Consider the following 22842-nt stretch of genomic DNA (forward strand, 5'->3'; position numbering starts at 1 on the left):
ATCCAGGTTCTAGAGCAACATATGCTCCCATCCAGATGACGTCTCTTTCAGGGAAGACCTTGCATTTTCCAACATGACAATGCCAAACCACATACTGCATCAATTACAGCATCATGGCTGCGTAGAAGAAGGGTCCGGGTACTGAACTGACCAGCCTGCAGTCCAGATCTTTCACCCATAGAAAACATTTGGCGCATCATAAAACGGAAGATACGACAAAAAAGACCTAAGACAGTTGAGCAACTAAAATCTTACATTAGACAAGAATGGGTTAACATTCCTATCCCTAAACTTGAGCAACTTGTCTCCTCAGTCCCCAGACGTTTACAGACTGTTGTAAAGAGAAAAGGGGATGTCTCACAGTGGTAAACATGGCCTTGTCCCAACTTTTTTGAGATATGTTGTTGTCATGAAATTTAAAATCACCTAATTTTTCTCTTTAAATGACATGTTTTCTCAGTTTAAACATTTGATATGTCATCTATGTTCTATTCTGAATAAAATATGGAATTTTGAAACTTCCACATCATTGCATTCCGTTTTTATTTACAATTTGTACTTTGTCCCAACTTTTTTGGAATCGGGGTTGTATATTTATATAGTGTATTATGTTATAGATATTGTATATTGCATAAATACTGATATTGTGTAATGTCTATACTGTACGTTGCATATATACATTTTTTCTTTTTTCTTTTTCCCTGTATTGCTAGAGAGACACCAACTGCTGGAACCAAATTCCTTGTGTGTGTCAGTAAACATGATTCTGCTTGCGATTAGTACAAAATAAACATTTAACAGCAGGCATTAAACAACTATAGCAACCAAACTTTACATAATAAAGATTAAACATATAATTACATTTCCCTGAGTATAAAGTAATACTAATTTGAAGCACAGATTATTTATTACACCTGAAAAAAAAAAACTGGCACCGAAAACTAACAACATGTAAGCAATAAATCATTTGAGGGTCTGAATTTGTAGGAAAATAATCAGTGACACCAAGCAGAGTTAATGTTCCCAGCCTGAAGTTGATTATTTTTGCGAAAACAAACCACAACGTGTCCCAGAATGTTTTATTTCTCTTATTACACCACAACAATTTTCCGATTACAATTTATTATTTATTAACAAATGGCACATCACTTTTTTAATATCCATCAATCGTGACAGTTTAAAGGTGTAGAACATCCATGAAGCAAATTATTACCTGTTATCACTTATGTTAGACGTACTAGCTTATACGCTGTCTTTTTTTGTCTCTCTCTTGAAGTGAATAAACCAAAAAAAAAAAAATGATAGCTTGTCATGGTACAGAGAAACACACTCTGACACTGGAGACTCCTTCTCTGGTAAATATTAAATAAACGTCTCCTTACATGCATTTTTTATAATAATAATAACAAATGTAATAGATTTGTACAATTTGCCACAGTGAAATTTCTCTTTATCAAGGTTTAAAACCAAGAATAGCTGTAACACACGCCAGCAAAAGTGTATTTAATGACTGATACGAGATGCCTCCCTCATTCTTTGCGTCACTTCCATGCTCGTTCCTCTACGCATCCTCCGATCGACACAGACCCAGGAGAGCCAGCTGCAGCTCCCCTTTGAATTCTTTCTATAAGTTAAATGACATAAGTGCACCATGAACACGCAGCGTATAGTACGGCTTCAGTATTTACATAAAGTGTCTGAGATGTGTGATCTCACCTGGATGGTGGAGTAGAGGGAGAGATTGGTCAGTTTGCGGAACTCGACCCTCACCCACAGGAGATCCTCTTCACTCCGACCCACCATGATGCCACGAACCACAGCGTTTTTCTAACACACGTACAGTGGGGCAAAAAAGTATTTAGTCAGTCGCCGATTGTGCAAGTTCTCCCACTTAAAAAGATGAGAGAGGCCTGTAATTTTCATCATAGGTATACCTCAACTATGAGAGACAAAATGAGGAAAAAAAATCCAGAAAATCACATTGTCTGATTTTTAAAGAATTTATTTGCAAATTATGGTGGAAAATAAGTATTTGGTCAATAACAAAAGTTCATCTCAATACTTTGCTATATACCCTTTGTTGGCAATGACAGAGGTCAAACGTTTTCTGTAAGTCTTCACAAGGTTTTCACACACTGTTGCTGGTATTTTGGCCCATTCCTCCATGCAGATCTCTAGAGCAGTGATGTTTTGGGGCTGTCGCTGGGCAACATGGACTTTCAAATCCCTCCAAAGATTTTCTTTCGGGTTGAGATCTGGAGACTGGCTAGGCCACTCCAGGACCTTGAAATGCTTCTTACGAAGCCACTCCTTCGTTGCCCGGGCAGTGTGTTTGGGATCACTGTCATGCTGAAAGACCCAGCCACATTTCATCTTCAATGCCCTTGCTGATGGAAGGAGGTTTTCACTCAAAATCTCACGATACATGGCCCCATTCATTCTTTCCTTTACATGGATCAGTCGTCCTGGTCCCTTTGCAGAAAAACAGCCCCAAAGCATGATGTTTCCACCCCCATGCTTCACAGTAGGTATGGTGTTCTTTGGATGCAACTCAGCATTCTTTCTCCTCCAAACACGACAAGTTGAGTTTTTACCAAAAAGTTCTATTTTGGTTTCATCTGACCATATGGCATTCTCCCAATCCTCTTCTGGATCATCCAAATGCTCTCTAGCAAACTTCAGATGGGCCTGGACATGTACTGGCTTAAACAGGGGGACACGTCTGGCACTGCAGGATTTGAGTCCCTGGTGGCGTAGTGTGTTACTGATGGTAGCCTTTGTTACTTTGGTCCCAGCTCTCTGCAGGTCATTCACTAGGTCCCCCCGTGTGGTTCTGGGATTTTTGCTCACCGTTCTTGTGATCATTTTGACCCCACGGGGTGAGATCTTGCGTGGAGCCCCAGATCGAGGGAGATTATCAGTGGTCTTGTATGTCTTCCATTTTCTAATAATTGCTCCCACAGTTGATTTCTTCACACCAAGCTGCTTACCTATTGCAGATTCAGTCTTCCCAGCCTGGTGCAGGTCTACAATTTTGTTTCTGGTGTCCTTTGACAGCTCTTTGGTCTTGGCCATAGTGGAGTTTGGAGTGTGACTGTTTGAGGTTGTGGACAGGTGTCTTTTATACTGATAACGAGTTCAAACAGGTGCCATTAATACAGGTAACGAGTGGAGGACAGAGGAGCCTCTTAAGGAAGAAGTTACAGGTCTGTGAGAGCCAGAAATCTTGCTTGTTTGTAGGTGACCAAATACTTATTTTACCGAGGAATTTACCAATTAATTCATTAAAAATCCTACAATGTGATTTCCTGGATTCTTTCCCCCCATTCTGTCTCTCATAGTTGAAGTGTACCTTTGATGAAAATTACAGGCCTCTCTCATCTTTTTAAGTGGGAGAACTTGCACAATTGGTGGCTGACTAAATACTTTTTTGCCCCACTGTACACTATAATCACTCTCTAACTGATAAAAAAAAAATGGTAACATCTGGAGATAATCAGCCTCCTTACCTTCATGCAGGTGTGTAAGCGCTGGGCCAAGAAGAGTGGTGTGTTTTGGATCGTTTGAACTGCAAAGACAAACAACATGATTCAGAGACATGAGTATCCAAGTTTCATCGATTGAGAATGAGCAATTGTTTGTATCGCAATGAGTGAGATGAAATCTTCATTCTTCTTCTTTTGGCTGCTCCCGTTAGGGGTCGCCACAGTGGATCTGTTCCGTACATTTGATTTGGCATAGGTTTTACACCGGATGCCCTTCCTGACGCAACCCTCCCCAGTCTATCCGGGCTTGGGACTGGCACAAAGTATGCGCTAACTTGTTGGTATTTTACCTAATCTGTATGTGGAGAAAACCAGAGCACCTGGAGAAAACCCACTCAGACACGGGGAGAACATGCAAACTCCACACAGAAAGGACCCTGTCGGCCATGGGGTCCAAACCCAGAACCTTCTTGCTGTGAGGCTGTGAGTGCTAACCACGACACCACTGTGCCACCCAATGAGTGATATGAAATAAGGATTTCAAAAAGTATTTCATCATAACAAAACATTGCGACTACACTACAGGCGAATGTTTCCCATAAACCCTCTCCCTGCGTGCTTCTGCACTTTATTTACATCCTCATATTTGTTTGGTTTTTTTAATAAATCTTACAAAGAAAGTTTTAAGAAAGTTGCCTATATTCATGATATTTTTCACAGTGTTACTTTTGCATTTAACCTCACCGGCTTTGTTCTTGATTCTAAGGATTCCTGTTCTTGGCTGCAGGAGTGGAACCCAATGAGTGTGGTCTTCTTTCTGTTGTTGCATGCTGAGATGCTTTTCTGCTCACCACGGTTGTAAAGAGTGATTATATGAGTTGCTAGACGAGTCCTTCCCGGCAGCTCGAACCAATCTGGCCATTTTCCTCTGACCTCTCTTATCAACAAGGTGTTTGTTTCCACCCACAGAACTGTCGCTCACTCACTCGATGTTTTTTTGCACCATTTTGTGTAAACTCTTGAGACTGTTGTGTGTGAAAACCCCAGATCAGCAGTTTCTGAAATACTCAAATAAACCAGTCCATCTGGCTCAAACCAACACCCATGCCACAGTGAAAGAACACTGTGAGATCACAAATTTTTCCCATTCTGATGTTTGAACATTGTGAACGTTAACTGAAGCTCTTGATTTGTATCTGCAGGATTTGATGACATCGTGCTGCTGTCGAGGGATCAGCTGATTAGAGAACTGCATCAAACAGTAGGTGGATGGATGGGTGTTGCTAATAAAGTGGCTGGTGAGTGTACAGTATATCCATCCATCCATTATCTGTAGCCGATTATCCTGTCCTACAGGGTCGCAGGCAAGCTGGAGCCTATCCCAGCTGACTACGGGCGAAAGGCGGGGTACACCCTGGACAAGTCGCCAGGTCATCACAGGGCTGACACATAGACACAGGCAACCATTCACACTCACATTCACACCTACGCTCAATTTAGAGTCACCAGTTAACCTAACCTGCATGTCTTTGGACTGTGGGGGAAACCGGAGCACCCGGAGGAAACCCACGCGGACACGGGAAGAACATGCAAACTCCGCACAGAAAGGCCCTCGCCGGCCACGGGGCTCGAACCCGGACCTTCTTGCTGTGAGGCGACAGCGCTAACCACTACACCACCGTGCCGCCCAATAATAATAATAATAATAATAATAATAATGAATTAATTGTCATGTACGGACTAATTCTTTTGCATTTGTGTTAGGAGGGTTTTTTTTTCAAGGTAAAATGTTTTCTCAAGATCTTGATCGAATATGGGTCCATCTCAGAAACTGGTTTGGGACAGTTCGGTTTGGGACATTATGGTCAAAAAATAAATTTTCTAATTTTACTAATTTTTTTGCATTTACCTAACACTCAATGCTTCTTTTGTCATGTTTAATAAGAATAAAGATAGTATCTTGCTTTATCTGGCCTCCACTGTGGACATTTTTTTTTATTACAATTCAAATGCTTTTGTAAAATAGATTTCCATATAAAATAACTCCATCATGAAGAATTAAAGCCCCTCCTTCACAGAGGAGTGAAAATATTGAATAAATTTCCTCTTTTTGATTGCTTAGGTTAAAAATGCCAAGTTATGATGACTGACTTGATTATTCACTTAAATATGAATAATATGATACATTTTGGGTATTTGATACGACGAAATAGGACACAATGGAAAAATCAAGAACACACCGGAAAGGTGAGAATAACGGCGATGGTAAAAGAACAGCGACTGTACCGGCTGAAGGTCGCACGGGTCTCTGCTGCGGCGTGCGAGCAACGGGACATCACTACCGCAAATAGACCATAACTTATTTTATAGCTCAGAAATTCATACAAGACCAGCTACCATCGTAACATCTCATCTCATCTCATTATCTCTAGCCACTTTATCCTGTTCTACAGGGTCGCAGGCAAGCTGGAGCCTATCCCAGCTGACTACGGGCGAAAGGCGGGGTACACCCTGGACAAGTCGCCAGGTCATCACAGGGCTGACACATAGACACAGACAACCATTCACACTCACATTCACACCTACGGTCAATTTAGAGTCACTAGTTAACCTAACCTGCATGTCTTTGGACTGTGGGGGAAACCGGAGCACCCGGAGGAAACCCACGCGGACACGGGGAGAACATGCAAACTCCGCACAGAAAGGCCCTCGCCGGCCACGGGGCTCGAACCCGGACCTTCTTGCTGTGAGGCGACAGCGCTAACCACTACACCACCGTGCCACCCCAATGTAACATATTCTGTAAGAAACATATTCTATACCTAACTTTCAGCTTTCGTTTTAAAAAACAAAATCGCAGATTTATAAGTAAATTTTTATCTGGCGTAGGGATTTTAAGTTACTACTTTTGGTGAGGTCGTGACCTTGACCCTGAGGCTTTCCGTTTAGATCAAAACACACGATCGTATTGGTTTTGGGTCTGCGGAAAATGGAGTTACAACAGTGATGAAATATTTTGCATGATGTTTTATTCCGGTTATGATTATTCTGTGAGCACACCAATCCTTAGGTGTATAAAGTTACAACTTAAAAGACAATTAGTGATAACTGTAGACTTTTCAGTGGACTACAACCTTTTTAAGGGAATGCGATGCAGTCAACCATTTATCATGTCCCAGATCAAGCTGCCATTTTTCCACAAATTTGCAGAATTTTTGCCAAATTCTGACTAGAGTATTCACATCAAAGATTTAGTTTTATCTGTATTATTTCTTTCATCATTTTATTTCAAATTAAAACCAACATCACCTTTCAAAACCGTATAGTTTATTGACTGAGTATATTTAGTGGGGGACCCCTACAGTACCCAGTTTCTGAGACAGACCCTTATACTTTTCACAATATATCATCACACTTCTATATGAATGTTTCTCTTTAGTCTGTGACACGTTTACATATTTATATTTTAGCTATATTCTTTTTATATATCAGTTGGTGAAATGTGTACAAGTTGTTTCCTTACCCAAAATCCGCAGACCAAGTCTGAAGTCTCCGGAGAAATTGTTCTGGATGGTTTTATCCACTGCCTCGCCTTTCTGATTCTCAAGCCTAGAAAGCACTATTAGAACAGCGTTAAGTCACACTGGGGGTCCACGTTCTAAGAATTGAGTGTTTGAGGTCGAGGTTGGTATCTTACCTCTGTTGAGATGGTCAGAATTGCGTGATGTGAGGATCTGAATCCAGGGTTCAGGGTTAGGTTTCTTTCCAATGACAGCGTCTCTGAGTTGCTAAACACACCAAGATGTGTTTCAGAACGTTCGCAACTGCTCGACTTCATGACTATTACATTAAAAATGCAACTTCTGGGAATTTCTTGTTTACAATAAGAGACATAGTGAGGCAGAGACTGAGAAAGACACACCTTGACGTCTTGATCAATGAGTTCATAATTAATCTTGCCAGGTGTGCTCGTCTCCTTCTGTTGATACGTCAGAGAAATCATTCTGTTTCAACATTCCTTACAAATTCGCTTTTATCAATGGCATTTGGTTAATCAGAAATTAATCACACCTTCAATATGGCCAGCACCAGATTGGTAAATTCTTTACTCGTCTCACTGATCAGGTCGTTCTCCAGAAAATGGCTGTACGCTGTGGGCCAAAAAGAACGTCAGTAAGATCTACGACATCTCAGTGCTGTTGAATTCTCCATGCTGATTGGTCAGAAAGTGTTGATTCATTTTCTGTAAGAGCAGCTTCGACAATAGTGTTGACTGAAAGGTTAATATCCATGCGTTCGTTCAAAAACATTCTCGTTTCTATAGTGTTGACGCGCACAAGGACTTGACCGGCGGACACCATTTCAACTTCATTTAAGTCTGATAATAAACACAAAAATGGGTTGTTATTTGGCAAAAAAGGAGATGTTTATTTCACCTTTATGGAAGGAATCTCCAGTGCCAGCATTTTGAAACATTCAGTAATTTTTCCACCACTGGAAAGTCTTCACTTGACAAGCAATGACAGGCTGTTTATAGCTGCTATAACATGTGATAATAGAAACTAACTTGTTTCAAGGACAATTCACAACATTAAATGGAACAATAAAACAGAAAAAATTATTGTCATTCATCGGTGACATTTAACTGTTGGCAAATTTCTGTCCGATAAAAGGAATTAAACATTTCAGGATGTGCTGTTGGAGGAAAATAATCAACTACACGGTTGTACAAGTAACTGTACTTCATCACAGCGTCCAATCCTTGATTATTTTCCTCCACAATTGTTTTATTTCTTGTAATATACATTATTTCTGGATTACGTCACGGTTTCTCACCTTCATGGTACGCTATAGTGATATCTCGGAGTTGGTCTGGTGATCTGGTGCACAATACTTCCAGAAGCGCTTCCTCGTCTGTGCCGAGACCCTGCAAGGATTGTTTTTATAAAATTGATATCTATCTGAATATCCTGTTAATACATCATTCGGTGCATTTCATTTAAATGGTAACACATACTATATACATAACATAGAATGTGTCCTGTAGGCATCTTTTAAAGACTAAAACGTGACACTGATTTATGTACTTTATTTCCTGAGAATGCTGATAAATTGATGTAATATAAGAAGAAGAAAAAAAAACAGTTCAGGATGTGATATTATTGGAAAATAATCAACTTCAGGTTGGAAACAGTGACTCTGTTCTTTGTCAGCCAGCATCACACAACTGTATCATTGATTATTTTCTGATAACGGCATGTCGCAGAGTGTTTTATTCCTGACATGATGCATGAAAGCTCACCTCCATGGACTGTTGAAGGCGATGAGCATCAAAGCGAGCTGGAGTCATCATGAGGGCCAGCAGCAGGTCCTGCACAGCACCTGACAGGGCTTTCTTCAGAGCGGTACTCAGATCCTGAATGAGAAAAAAAAAAATCCACAGTGCTGAAAAAAAGGCATCTGAAATCATAATAAAGGAATGTGTTTCCATCCTTCTGTCTTGATCAGGATGTAAATAAGAGATGCAGGGAATTTAACAGTGAATGATGTCACCTTTTACTTTACAACATATGCACAAAATTTTTAACTACATTTCCCAGAATGCACTGCAGCCAGGAAGCTGGAAAGCATGATATTTTTTGTGACATCTTAATCTTGTATGATTTTATAATCTCAGAATATCTGAGATTTTTCTCGCAAATGCATGACTTTAAGCTTGGAAATTTTGAGGGGGGTTTTCTTAGAATAGAATCCTCTGCCTTAGATCCATTTTTTTTCCATCTGCAATGGCCCTAACATGCCGTCGTACAGTGGTGCTTGGAAGTTTGTGATGACCTAAAACATCATCAGATTTTCACACAAGTCCTAAAAGTAGATAAAGAGAACCCAGTTAAACAAATGAGACAAAAAATATTATACTTGGTCATTTATTTATTAAAGAAAATGATCCAATATTGCATATCTGTGAGTGGCAAAAGTATGTGAACCTTTGCTTTCAGTATCTGGTGTGACCCCCTTGTGCAGCAATAACTGCAACTAAACGTTTCCAGTCACTGTTGATCAGTCCTGCACACCGGCTTGGAGGAATTTTAGCCCATTCCTCCGTACAGAACAGCTTCAACTCTGGGATGTTGGTGGGTTTCCTCACATGAACTGGTCGCTTCAGGTCCTTCCACAACATTTCGATTGGATTAAGGTCAGGACTTTGACTTGGCCATTCCAAAACATTTACTTTATTATTCTTTAACCATTCTTTGGTAGAACGACTTGTGTGCTTAGTGTTGTTGTCTTGCTGCATGACCCACCTTCTCTTGAGATTCAGTTCATGGACAGATGTCCTGACATTTTCCTTTAGAATTTGCTGGTATAATTCAGAATTCATTGTTCTATCAATGATGGCAAGCCGTCCTGGCCCAGATGCAGCAAAACAGGCCCAAACCATGATACTACCACCACCATGTTTCACAGATGGGATAAGGTTCTTATGCTGGAATGCAGTGTTTTCCTTTCTCCAAACATAACGCTTCTCATTTAAACCAAAAAGTTCTATTTTGGTCTCATCTGTCCACAAAACATTTTTCCAATAGCCTTCTGGCTTGTCCACGTGATCTTTAGCAAACTGCAGACAAGTGGCAATGTTCTTTTTGGAGAGCAGTGGCTTTCTCCTTGCAACCCTGTCATGCACACCATTGTTGTTCAGTGTTCTCCTGATGGTGGACCCATGAACATTAGCTAATGTGAGAGAGGCCTTCAGTTGCTTAGAAGTTACCCTGGGGTCCTTTGTGACCTTGCTGACTATTACACGCCTTGCTCTTGGAGTGATCTTTGTTGGTCGACCACTCCTGGGGAGGGTAACAATGGCCTTGAATTTCCTTCATTTGTACACAATCTGACTGTGGATTGGTGGAGTCCAAACTCTTTAGAGATGGTTTTGTAACCTTTTCCAGCCTGATGAGCATCAACAACGCTTTTTCTGAGGTCCTCAGAAATCTCCTTTGCTCGTGCCATGATACACTTCCACAAACATGTGTTGTGAAGATCAGACTTTGATAGATCCCTGTTCTTTAAATAAAACAGCGTGCCCACTCACACCTGATTGAAAACACCTGACTCTAATTTCACCTTCAAATTAACTGCTAATCCTAGAGGTTCACATACTTTTGCCACTCACAGATATGTAATATCGGATCATTTTCCTCAATAAATAAATGACCAAGTCTAATATTTTTGTCTCATTTGTTTAACTGGGTTCTCTTTATCTACTTTTAGGACTTGTGTGAAAATCTGATGATGTTTTCGGTCATATTTATGCAGAAATATAGAAAATTCTAAAGGGTTCACAAACTTTCAAGCACCACTGTACATACTGATATTGATATTAATATAACTTAGAAAAAAACCCTGAGGATTAATATTATCATGCATCGTAGAGCACTGGTTTGTACATGTCAGGCTCCTTTTTACATGATTGCAAACCTGGAAATTAGCTCCACCCCCAGCCAGGACAAAAAAAAAAAGAGAGTTATTGCTATTTTTTCCTCAAAAGAAGCAACTATATAAAAAAAAAACATACTGCACCTTTAAAAGGTTAACTATATAAGACAGGAATAAAACATCTGAGGGCATGCTGCTTGGGGAAATTAACCAACATCAGCAATGAGGTGTGATGCGACCCTGATGCGACGCTGGGTTACTGTTCTACCACCATGAAGATATCAATTTTTTTTTATTTGTTAAAGAATGAATGAACGTAGTAGTTTTTATTTATTTATAGTACCACTTCATGTTCTGGAAACAAGTTAACTTCTTAAGTTAAAGCAGCAATTAGCAGGTATTTAGTCCTTTCATCAGCACCTTTTTTTTTCTCTCTCGAAGTTAACAAGATTTTTTGAAAAAAGCGCAACTTGTCATGTTACTAGCAAAACAATCTGACCAATCAGATTCGAGTATTCAACAGCACGGTGGTTTACACCACTGTAAAAGCTTCATACCTTCTGCGTGTGGTTTCGGAAGGCCGAAGCGATGCTCTGTCTTTGGGCATTGGTCCTGTTAGTAAGGATCTTTATCAGGGTCATCACGTCAGCGTCTAACACACAACACAACACAGTAATGAAGGGGCAATGAAGCTTTGAACGCAAATTAGTTGGAAAAAAAGGTTAATTCCTCGAAGGTTTGTTTAACACAGTGCACGCTAGCGGCCCCTAATGGTAAAGAAATTAATAGCAGAGGCCAATACATATTATGTTTTTGTTCCTGATTACAAAATATATATGACTGATTTAATATATGTGAAAACAGAATATATTTTGCTTATGTGACTGATGGATAAACATGAGCTTAAACGGAGCTTAAAGATTTTTATTTTTAAAAAAAAATTGTTCAACAGCCTGGGGGCTCAATCTCATCTCATTATCTCTAGCCGCTTTATCCTTCTACAGGGTCGCAGGCAAGCTGGAGCCTATCCCAGCTGACTACGGGCGAAAGGCGGGGTACACCCTGGACAAGTCGCCAGGTCATCACAGGGCTGACACATAGACACAGACAACCATTCACACTCACATTCACACCTACGCTCAATTTAGAGTCACCAGTTAACCTAACCTGCATGTCTTTGGACTGTGGGGGAAACCGGAGCACCCGGAGGAAACCCACGCGGACACGGGGAGAACATGCAAACTCCACACAGAAAGGCCCTCGCCGGCCACGGGGCTCGAACCCGGACCTTCTTGCTGTGAGGCGACAGCACTAACCACTACACCACCGTGCCACCCTGGGGGCTCAATCTGTTATTAACAATCTCCCTTGTCAGGCTAGTTTCTTCTACAGTTCCTCAACCTCAGCTACAGTTGTGGTCAGAAGTTTACATACAGTGACGTGAATGTCATCTTGGATATGAATGTCATGGCAATATTTGGGCTTTCAGTAATTTCTTTGAACTGTTCTTTTTCTGTGGCAGAATGTACAGCATACATCTTTAATAGGGTGCATCAGTTGCCCTCACTTTCATAAAATCTGATGCATTTTTGTTTGGGTGTTCCTTTTCACCTGTAAATTTTTTTTGACCATATTCAAAAGTCTAATGGTGGCACCATGAGGTTCATTTTTTGCCAAAAAAACCCGCTTATTTTATGTTTTCGCGTGAGGTTTGAATCACAATGTTGGACTCCATTTATTGATTTCTTGTGAGCCAGAGATCATGTTAAGAACCTTTGCAAGGGATTGAGAAGCATTAATGTGATTCATAATACATTTGTATTGTTTAAAAGTAGTTGAACAATGATTCAATGAACAGCTAAAACTCAAACTGTGCTTGATAATATATTTAGAATATGTACTAAAAAGGGCGGCACGGTGGTGTAGTGGTTAGCGCTGTCGCCTCACAGCAAGAAGGTCCTGGGTTCGAGCCCCAGGGCCGGCAAGGGCCTTTCTGTGCGGAGTTTGCATGTTCTGTCCGTGTGGGTTTCCTCCGGGTGCTCCGGTTTCCCCCACAGTCCAAAGACATGCAGGTTAGGTTAACTGGTGACTCTAAATTGACCGTAGGTGTGAGTGTGAATGGTTGTCTGTGTCTATGTGTCAGCCCTGTGATGACCTGGCGACTTGTCCAGGGTGTACCCCGCCTTTCGCCCGTAGTCAGCTGGGATGGGCTCCAGCTTGCCTGCGACCCTGTAGAAGGATAAAGCGGCTAGAGATAATGAGATGAGATGTACTAAAAATGTGTATCTAAGATATTTGGTATACTCTATAAGGTGCCATAATGTTTCATGAAAAGTGATCGAAATTTTGTCATAAAAGTCATAAAATAGCAGCTTTTTCCAAAACTTTGAGCTCCTGGTGCCACCATTAAACTTTTGAATTTTGTCAAAATATTTCACCCAGTGTGTTTTCTTACCAAAAGGAACATAAAAACAAAAATGCATCATGATTGGAGGAACTTTTCATTTTTAGGGGGCAACTGATGCACCCTAATCTTTAATTTAAAAGAAAAAGCACACTAGAATTTGGTGCACACGTTTTAATTTTCTTTGGGTTTTCTGAAATCAACACAGGATCAAAATTATACATACAGGGTCAAAAAATTGCATACGCTCACTTAGATTATTAATTCAGAGGTGCTGAAACTTCCAAAATGTCTCTTATCTTGCCAAGGCCGAGGTATCTTAACTTCCTGTTAGTGATCATGATTGACTACAGCTGGTAGCGTCTCTGTGCCTTCATAAAAAGGGCTTGTTTACAGCACTCATTGGATTGACCAACACACAGTAAAATGGGAAAGTCCAAGGAGCTCAGTGCAGATCTGAGAAAGAGGTTTGCAGGTATGCACAACTCCGGAATGTCTCTTGGAGCTGTTTCTAAACAACTGCAAATTCCAAGATCAGTTCAAACAATTGTAAGCAAGTTATTGTAAGGTGTAGTCACTTTGCCAAGCGACTTTGCTTCAAGAAAACCCAAACTGTCACCTTCAGCTGAAAGGATGTTGGTTTGGATGGTCAGGAACAACCTGGGAACCACCATGGCACAGCCCTGCCATGAACTGGAAGCTGATGGACCACTGTCTACAGTTCAGATCACCATGGACGAAGAGGCTGATAACCCCCTGCTCCAAAATTGACACCTTCAAGCTTAACTAAAGTTTGAAGCTGACCACAGGGACAAAGAAAAAAGCCTTCTGGAGGAAAGCTGAATGGTCAGATGAGACAAAGATTGAGTTGTTTGGCCACAATGACCACCATGTACAGAGGGACACTGTACCAGCTGGTGGTGGTGGTAGGATCATCATGCTCTGGGGCTGTTTTGTATGCTTTACATTCTGTCATAGAAAAAGAACAGTTCAAAGAAATTACCAAATATTGCCATGACTTTCATATCCAAGATGACATCCATGTCACTGTATGTAAACTTCTGACCACAACTGTATATCACTCAACTTCATAATTAGGTTTGAAACAGTTTTAACTGCTTCTAAACAACTGATGATACAGTCACGTGGGTGCGCACAGAACAAAGTTTCGGCTGTCACTCAGATACATGACTTTGGCACTTCAATACAAGCTTTAGAACTTCAGGTTCTCCATTACATCACTACAACACACATACCGGCCACTTTATTAGGAACACCTATCCATCCACCTGCTGTTTTATGCAGTTCTCTAATCAGCCTTGACAGCAGCACAATGCATCAAATCATGCAGATACAAATCAAGCGCTTCAGTTAATGTTCACTTCAAACGTCAGAATGGGAAAAATTATGATCTCACAGCGAAGTGTGACTTTCACTGTGGCATGGGTGTTGGTTTGAGCCAGATGGACTGGTTTGAGTATTTCAGAAACTGCTGATCTCCTGGGGTTTTCACACACAAAACAGTCTCTACACAGAATGGTGCGAAAAACAAAAAACATTAAGTGAACGAAGGATATGGTAACTCATATCATTACTCTTTACAACCGTGGTGAGCAGAAAAGCATCTCAGCATGCAACAGCAGACAGAAGACCACACTGGGTTCCACATCTGCATGCAGCCAAGAACAGGGATCTTAGAATCAAGAACAAGTTCCTATTAAAGTGGCCAGTGAGTGTATACACACACACCGAAATGATAGCACATGATCAGCAGCTCAATAATCAGCTCGCACCAATTTTTCACACTCGGAGTGATCTAAAGAAGTTTATATGTTTCCAGAGGCCAGTATTGTTGTCCATTATTATGTCTGAATTCAATAACTAGATGACTGAGGATCGTACTTTTCTTATCCAGCGCGGTGTAAATCTGATGTGCGTCCAGATTCGGATCGAATGGCAGAAACGGGCGCATGGTCCCAAGAGTTCCCCACCACATCTGAAATGAAAGAACTGCATGGATAAGTGAATGAAAAACAAGCAAAAACTTGGTGTTTTCTCAAGATCTTGATCGAATATGGGTCCGTCTCAGAAACTGGTCTCTCATTGTCGAAGAAACTTGGCGTTTCTTCGACAATTATAAGCATGAAATGGATTCTTCCACACTTAAAACTCATAAATCAGCTGAAAAGTGTTTAAATTAAATAACTAAATAAAGGTAAATAGGTGAAGAAGGATGACAGGGTACGTACAGACTCGTTCCCTGGAACATATTCAACAGTAATTGGTTCATTTTCCATCTTGGAGGAAGATGCAAGTACCTGCAGTTTACTAGCATTAATGGAAACAAAAGTCAGTTAAAAATTCTGCTTAGCAAGTTTAGCAATCAGGAATGGATTTAATTATGTTTTAAAGAAATTATTCAACCAATAATGACATGCAAACAATGTTCCTGTTGTCGTCAATCAGCCAAAATGTGTTTCCTTTCTGAAGTGTGCTTCAGGTGACAAGGCTAACTCAGCTAAACTTGTAGCTACCTTTTAGCATGATGCTAACTTCAGTGGCATTGTTTGTCTCAGTAACAGTTTGTACATAAACATAAACAGAATAAATGCAGAAAATATGAAACGCATTGTTACTTCCTGTTACTTATTTCATCTCATCTCATATCATTATCTGTAGCCGCTTTATCCTTCTACAGGGTTGCAGGCAAGCTGGAGCCTATCCCAGCTGACTACGGGCGAAAGGCGGGGTACACCCTGGACAAGTCGCCAGGTCATCACAGGGCTGACACATAGACACAGACAACCATTCACACTCACATTCACACCTACGCTCAATTTAGAGTCACCAGTTAACCTAACCTGCATGTCTTTGGACTGTGGGGGAAACCGGAGCACCCGGAGGAAACCCACGCGGACACGGGGAGAACATGCAAACTCCACACAGAAAGGCCCTCGCCGGCCACGGGGCTCAAACCCGGACCTTCTTGCTGTGAGGCGACAGTGCTCACCACTACACCACCATGCCGCCCCGTTACTTATTTCATTCTGAGTTTATTTTTCATTCTTTTTGTTAGTTATTTCATCCATTAGGCTCGGTGTCTGAGGAACTTTTTTTTTCACACAGCTCACATCCATAATGTTCGTTTTCTCACAAGGAAATATTTACAAAGTTGATTCTTGCATTCATTTAAGCATTATTTTTGACATGAAAAGCAACACATCATACTTTTACTAATAGTTCAGTCGTAAAATAGTTAGTAATGTACTAATAGTTAAATGTAAGTGGGTTAAAATTGATCTTTTTTTTGCCTAATATTTGACTGTTTCAATTAAATCTTGAGTATGTATGGTTCTACACATTGCATAATAATTATTCATGGCTTAAACTAATGAATACACTCAGGCCATCAACTGCAGTCATTCAAAATGTTTTATTATTAATTTTAGATTCAATTTCAGCGCAGAAAGCAAAAAAAAAAATCACAAAAATAATAAACGCCTAATTTATTTTATTTATTTATTTATTTATTATTTTTTAAATTTGCAGTGTAGAACTGGGTTTTAAGACGATTACTAAAACCCGGGATGGGACATATTACTGTTCACAGTCATTGACCTCCCGTCCCATCATGGACCGGAATAATTGTCACGGACATATTATCGCTCACAGATATTGAACTCTTGTTACGTCCCGTCCCGGTGGATCTTACCTTAGCTGTCCTGTCCCGTCCCGGGGGATCTTACAACCCCGATTCCAAAAAAGTTGGGACAAAGTACAAATTGTAAATAAAAACGGAATGCAATGATGTGGAAGTTTCAAAATACCATATTTTATTCAGAAAAGAACATAGATGACATATCAAATGTTTAAACTGAGAAAATGTATCATTTAAAGAGAAAAATTAGGTGATTTTAAATTTCATGACAACAACACATCTCAAAAAAGTTGGGACAAGGCCATGTTTACCACTGTGAGACATCCCCTTTTCTCTTTACAACAGTCTGTAAACGTCTGGGGACTGAGGAGACAAGTTGCTCAAGTTTAGGGATAGGAATGTTAACCCATTCTTGTCTAATGTAGGATTCTAGTTGCTCAACTGTCTTAGGTCTTTTTTTGTCGTATCTTCCGTTTTATGATGCGCCAAATGTTTTCTATGGGTGAAAGATCTGGACTGCAGGCTGGCCAGTTCAGTACCCGGACCCTTCTTCTACGCAGCCATGATGCTGTAATTGATGCAGTATGTGGTTTGGCATTGTCATGTTGGAAAATGCAAGGTCTTCCCTGAAAGAGACGTCGTCTGGATGGGAGCATATGTTGCTCTAGAACCTGGATATACCTTTCAGCATTGATGGTGTCTTTCCAGATGTGTAAGCTGCCCATGCCACACGCACTAATGCAACCCCATACCATCAGAGATGCAGGCTTCTGAACTGAGCGCTGATAACAACTTGGGTCGTCCTTCTCCTCTTTAGTCCGAATGACACGGCATCCCTGATTTCCATAAAGAACTTCAAATTTTGATTCGTCTGACCACAGAACAGTTTTCCATTTTGCCACAGTCCATTTTAAATGAGCCTTGGCCCAGAGAAGACATCTGCGCTTCTGGACCGTGTTTAGATATGGCTTCTTCTTTGAACTATAGAGTTTTAGCTGGCAATGGCAGATGGCACGGTGAATTGTGTTCACAGATAATGTTCTCTGGAAATATTCCTGAGCCCATTTTGTGATTTCCAATACAGAAACACGCCTGCATGCGATGCAGTGCCGTCTAAGGGCCCGAAGATCACGGGCACCCAGTATGGTTTTCCGGCCTTGACCCTTACGCACAGAGATTCTTCCAGATTCTCTGAATCTTTTGATGATATTATGCACTGTAGATGATGATATGTTCAAACTCTTTGCAATTTTACACTGTCGAACTCCTTTCTGATATTGCTCCACTATTTGTCGGTGCAGAATTAGGGGGATTGGTGATCCTCTTCCCATCTTTACTTCTGAGAGCCGCTGCCACTCCAAGATGCTCTTTTTATACCCAGTCATGTTAATGACCTATTGCCAATTGACCTAATGCGTTGCAATTTGGTCCTCCAGCTGTTCCTTTTTTGTACCTTTAACTTTTCCAGCCTCTTATTGCCCCTGTCCCAACTTTTTTGAGATGTGTTGCTGTCATGAAATTTCAAATGAGCCAATATTTGGCATGAAATTCCAAAACGTCTCACTTTCGACATTTGATATGTTGTCTATGTTCTATTGTGAATACAATATCAGTTTTTGAGATTTGTAAATTATTGCATTCTGTTTTTATTTACAATTTGTACTTTGTCCCAACTTTTTTGGAATCAGGGTTGTAGTCTATGGAATAATTGCTGCTGTCTAGCAATGACAATTACTAAAACCTGGGACGGGACGGGATGTGACATATTATCGCTCACAGTCAGTGACCTCCCGTCCCATATGTCATGGGTCTGTCCCATATTACGGGGAGGTCACTGCCCATGAAATTAGGTGTGTTTGCAACAGTATTAGTGCTTATGAAGGTGAATATACTTTATAGTTATGTTATTTAGTTTTGCTGTTTAGATTAAAAGAAGTGAGACGTAACGATTTCAGGATCAGCAGTGCTCCCACTAGAGGGTGCTCCTGCATCGTTACTGGGTGTGGAGTGTCGGGCGGGGGGGGGGGGGGGGGGGGGGGGGGGGAGAAAGGCTTGTGAAGGAAAATCTGTTTATAGCTGATAAAACATACATGAAAACAAGAATTAACTTATTTCATGGATGCTCCATAACATTAAAATGTAACCATGAGTAGCTATGGAGTGACCGTAACCTTCCTCTCAGACCTCTCTCATCAACAAGGCAGTATTTCTCCCAAAAAACTGGCTGCTTTTTATTTTTCGCAGCATTGTGTGTGAAAATCCTCAAAACCGGAACCAACAACAATGCCACAATAAAAGTCACTGAGGTCATTTTTTTTTCCTCTCTCATTTTAATGGTTGTTGCAAAAATGAACTAAAGCTCTGGACTCGTCTCTGCTGCCCATGTGACTGACTGACTGCATAATTACACGAATGTTCAGGTGAACAGGTGTTTAATGTGGACGGTGAATATAAACATGGATTAAAAACTACATTTCCCAGCAGCCCACACTCTGATCTTGATCACTCTAGTAACATATAGCAAGAAAATTTTCTGATATTCCACTGGAAATAGTTGACTTGGGCGTGTTTTTTTTTTAAAAATAAGTGTTACCTCAGTAATCGTCAGGGTTTTTTTTTTTTTTTTTAAATCTTCCTGATATGCAGAGCCGGCCCATGGCATAGGCAGTATAGGCAAATTCTAAGGGCGCTGCATCCATCCAGGGGCGCAGAAACGGGGGGAGAAAAATTATGACTTCCACTATTCTGAAAACAAGTCAGCATTATAATGTCTTGGCCTAATTTAATTGTACAGCAAAGTATGTAGTCAGGGTGCGATTTGTCAAAAAAAGCGGGGTGGCAGTGCCGGCGATTGCTATAGGCGACCTAGGCAATTGTCTAGAGCGCAAAGTGTGCCCAGGGGCGCCAAGGGCGACCAAAACCCCACCAAAAAGGAGGGATGGAGTTATTGAATGGAGATGTTACCAAGTGCATCAGTGGTGTACAGTGTTTTCAACCACTGTGCTGCCGAACTCTAGTACCGCGGAACACTAGTGTGCCGTGAGAGATCACCAAGTGTACCGTGGAAAATTATAGAATGACTGTATATTGTAAATATTGGCAACAGCGTTTTAGTTTCAGTCAACATTTTCTATTGGTGATGTGCCTTGAGATTTTTTCATTGAAAAAAGTGCGCCCTGGCTCATGAAAGGTTGAAAACCTTTTTTTACAACACCTCTGATGCGTCTGGGGATGTAGAAATACGCGCTCCTTACCTCTGCTGTTACACTACCTGTGACAGTAGCTTCTGCTGAAAGAAGCTTTTCAAAATTAAAACTGCTGAAGACATACTTAAGGTCAACAATGAGTCAAGAATGTCTGAATGGGCTTGCTCTGATGAGCATCAACCAAGAGATCTCAAGAGAAATATCATTTGATGATATTAATTTGGGGTGGCACGGTGGTGTAGTGGTTAACGCTGTCGCCTCACAGCAAGAAGGTCCAGGTTCGAGCCCCGGGGCCGGCGAGGGCCTTTCTGTGTGGAGTTTGCATGTTCTCCCCGTGTCCGCGTGGGTTTCCTCCGGGTGCTCCGGTTTCCCCCACAGTCCAAAGACATGCAGGTTAGGTTAACTGGTGACTCTAAATTGACCGTAGGTGTGAATGTGAGTGTGAATGGTTGTCTGTGTCTATGTGTCAGCCCTGTGATGACCTGGCGACTTGTCCAGGGTGTACCCCACCTTTCACCCGTAGTCAGCTGGGATAGGCTCCAGCTTGCCTGCAACCCTGTAGAAGGATAAAGTGGCTAGAGATAATGAGATGAGATATTAATTTGCCATTAGGAAGACCAGACGAGTCCCATTGTAATGTTACTTCAATAACAAAGTACCCATAATAGCACTTTTGTTTGAAAATACAGCCCATTGATGTCCTAACAGGGCGCTTAAGTTTGCACAATTTAGATTGTAGAATTTTTTTTATTCATTTAATTTGTTAATTCTTCAGAGATGACTGAACTTTTAATAGCAAAAAACTAAAAATAATTTCTTGTTTATTGTCCATGCACTACACTTTGAACAGGGTGCGGAAGAGTTTTTGCCCATTATATGGAGATATGTATTGAATTTGTGTGGTCATTTTACTTTGTGACACTTTATGTGAATAATAATAACAATAATAACAATAATGAAAAAGATAAAAGTGACTTCTTGTTTATTGTCCATGCACCGTACATTGTTTAATAGTAATAGAATAGAGTGATTAGATTAAAGTGTTATTTAGATGTTATTAGAGGGTTTTTTTTTCTTGGGGGGGGGACGCCAAAACTCAATCTCGCCAAGGGCAGCCAAAGACCTAGAGCCGGCCCTGCTGATATGATTATATTATCATCAATATTCATAAGCGTCATATTAATTATGAAGAAAATGGAGTTGAAAAATGACTCGAATAGGCGACAGTTTGATAGTGTTATTAAGGAAATATATTTTCAGTTTTGATCATAGTGTTGCTGCTGCAGGTTAAACAGAAGGAAGAAAGAGGACTTTAAAAAAATTATGATAAGCTGAATAAAATTTTAAAATGTAAAAATAAATAATGCATGAATAAAATCAGGTTTTAAAGCTTTTCAAATGATCTTACCACCACCACTACTACTACTACTTCTACTATTATTATTATGAAATGAACATCCTCTCCAAATGAAAACCAGTGAAAGAAAATAAACGCAGCAGGTTACTTACTGAATGTGACGGTGGAGTTTTATCCTCAGAGGTGTGTGTGTATGTGAGACGCTCTACCTGAACGACTGTTGGACTTAACTACAGTCATCCTCTTCCGTTTGCTGATAAGGGCGTGATGGAGAATCCACTGTTGTCAAATATTTTCTCTCGTCTTCAGCTATTGGCTGAAGCGTGTAAGGCCTGGCTGTGGTAGAACGTTGTCATTGTGGAGGTTTTTTTGTTTTGTATCAGTGACTCCCTTAGATACAATTGTGTATGGACTGGACAGTAAAAAACATGGTGTCATGTAGACGTATAATGTGTACGGGAACGTTTTATTCCCAATCCCACCCACTCCTGAAGGAATTCTGACCACTCCCACTGGCCTCATTGAGAAGTCAGTCCCAATCTCACATCTCGAGTGTCAGGTTAAGGTGTGTGTGTGTGTGAGAGAGATGTCATGTCCAACCTTTTTTCGACCCCAGAATGAATTTCACTTTCAGAACATAAAAACAAAAATGTTCATCTACAGTACATATCACACATTAGCACACATTTTATACAATTTGTGAAATATTAATGTAATTTTTTTATTTTTGACAAAACGTTACAGATAAATCACACGCAGTTTTTCACCTATAACAGACTTTCCCATGTGGGTTTTTTTTTTCACAATTATTTTCACTTGAGATTTCATTTTTTCCCCCTCGTGATTAAATTTGTTTTTTTGTGATCTTTTCACGACTTTTTTTTTCATATTTTTCCTGAATGATTCATTTTAACACGATTTATTTATCTCATCTCATGTGATTTTTGCCCCCATTTTTCCATCCCACAATTCAATTTTCAACGTTTCTCACAATACGTTGCTTATATTTTTTTCTTTCCTTCATATATACTGTGTGTCTTTTTATTTTTACGTGAAAAAAAGTGACTTGTGTTTAACGATTCATTTATTTTCATGTCATTCTTTCCTTATGATTTGGTTTTTCTTGTAAAATATATATATATTTTTTAAAAATCATTTCAGGGCGGCACGGTGGTGTAGTGGTTAGCGCTGTCGCCTCACAGCAAGAAGGTCCGGGTTCGAGCCCCGTGGCCGGCGAGGGCCTTTCTGTGCGGAGTTTGCATGTTCTCCCCGTGTCCGCGTGGGTTTCCTCCGGGTGC

At 40.5% G+C, this 22842-nt stretch overlaps 1 protein-coding gene across 2 annotated transcripts; it reads right to left on the minus strand.

Annotated features, from left to right (window-relative positions):
• Positions 1-1065: 1065 nt before the first annotated feature.
• On the minus strand, positions 1066-21920 carry anxa14 (annexin A14). 2 transcript variants are annotated; one of them, XM_060905242.1, is made up of 13 exons: positions 21697-21920; positions 15573-15651; positions 15226-15319; positions 11477-11571; positions 8788-8901; positions 8322-8412; positions 7557-7636; positions 7408-7464; positions 7183-7273; positions 7009-7104; positions 3510-3568; positions 1717-1827; positions 1066-1624 (listed from the first exon to the last, which is right to left on the minus strand). In XM_060905242.1, exons 2-13 carry the CDS (start codon positions 15618-15620, stop codon positions 1562-1564), a joined length of 999 nt encoding a protein of 332 aa, XP_060761225.1. In that variant the 5' UTR covers positions 15621-15651; positions 21697-21920; the 3' UTR covers positions 1066-1561. The 2 variants fall into 2 exon arrangements, with proteins under 2 accessions (XP_060761225.1, XP_060761226.1); XM_060905243.1 differs by lacking the exon at positions 15573-15651.
• Positions 21921-22842: the final 922 nt, after the last annotated feature.

The sequence above is a fragment of the Neoarius graeffei genome, chromosome 23, assembly GCF_027579695.1.
Source record: "Neoarius graeffei isolate fNeoGra1 chromosome 23, fNeoGra1.pri, whole genome shotgun sequence".
NCBI lineage: Eukaryota > Metazoa > Chordata > Actinopteri > Siluriformes > Ariidae > Neoarius > Neoarius graeffei.

Bases quoted from the DNA above. Each gene is read 5' to 3' on its own strand.
- anxa14 (XM_060905242.1), bottom strand. From the start codon at position 15,620: ATGGAAAATGAACCAATTACTGTTGAATATGTTCCAGGGAACGAGTCT. The intron at 15,320-15,572 runs GTACGTACCCTG...CTTTCATTTCAG, and splicing joins ATGTTCCAGGGAACGAGTCT to ATGTGGTGGGGAACTCTTGG. The intron at 11,572-15,225 runs GTACGATCCTCA...GTTGTGTGTTAG, and splicing joins CACCGCGCTGGATAAGAAAA to ACGCTGACGTGATGACCCTG.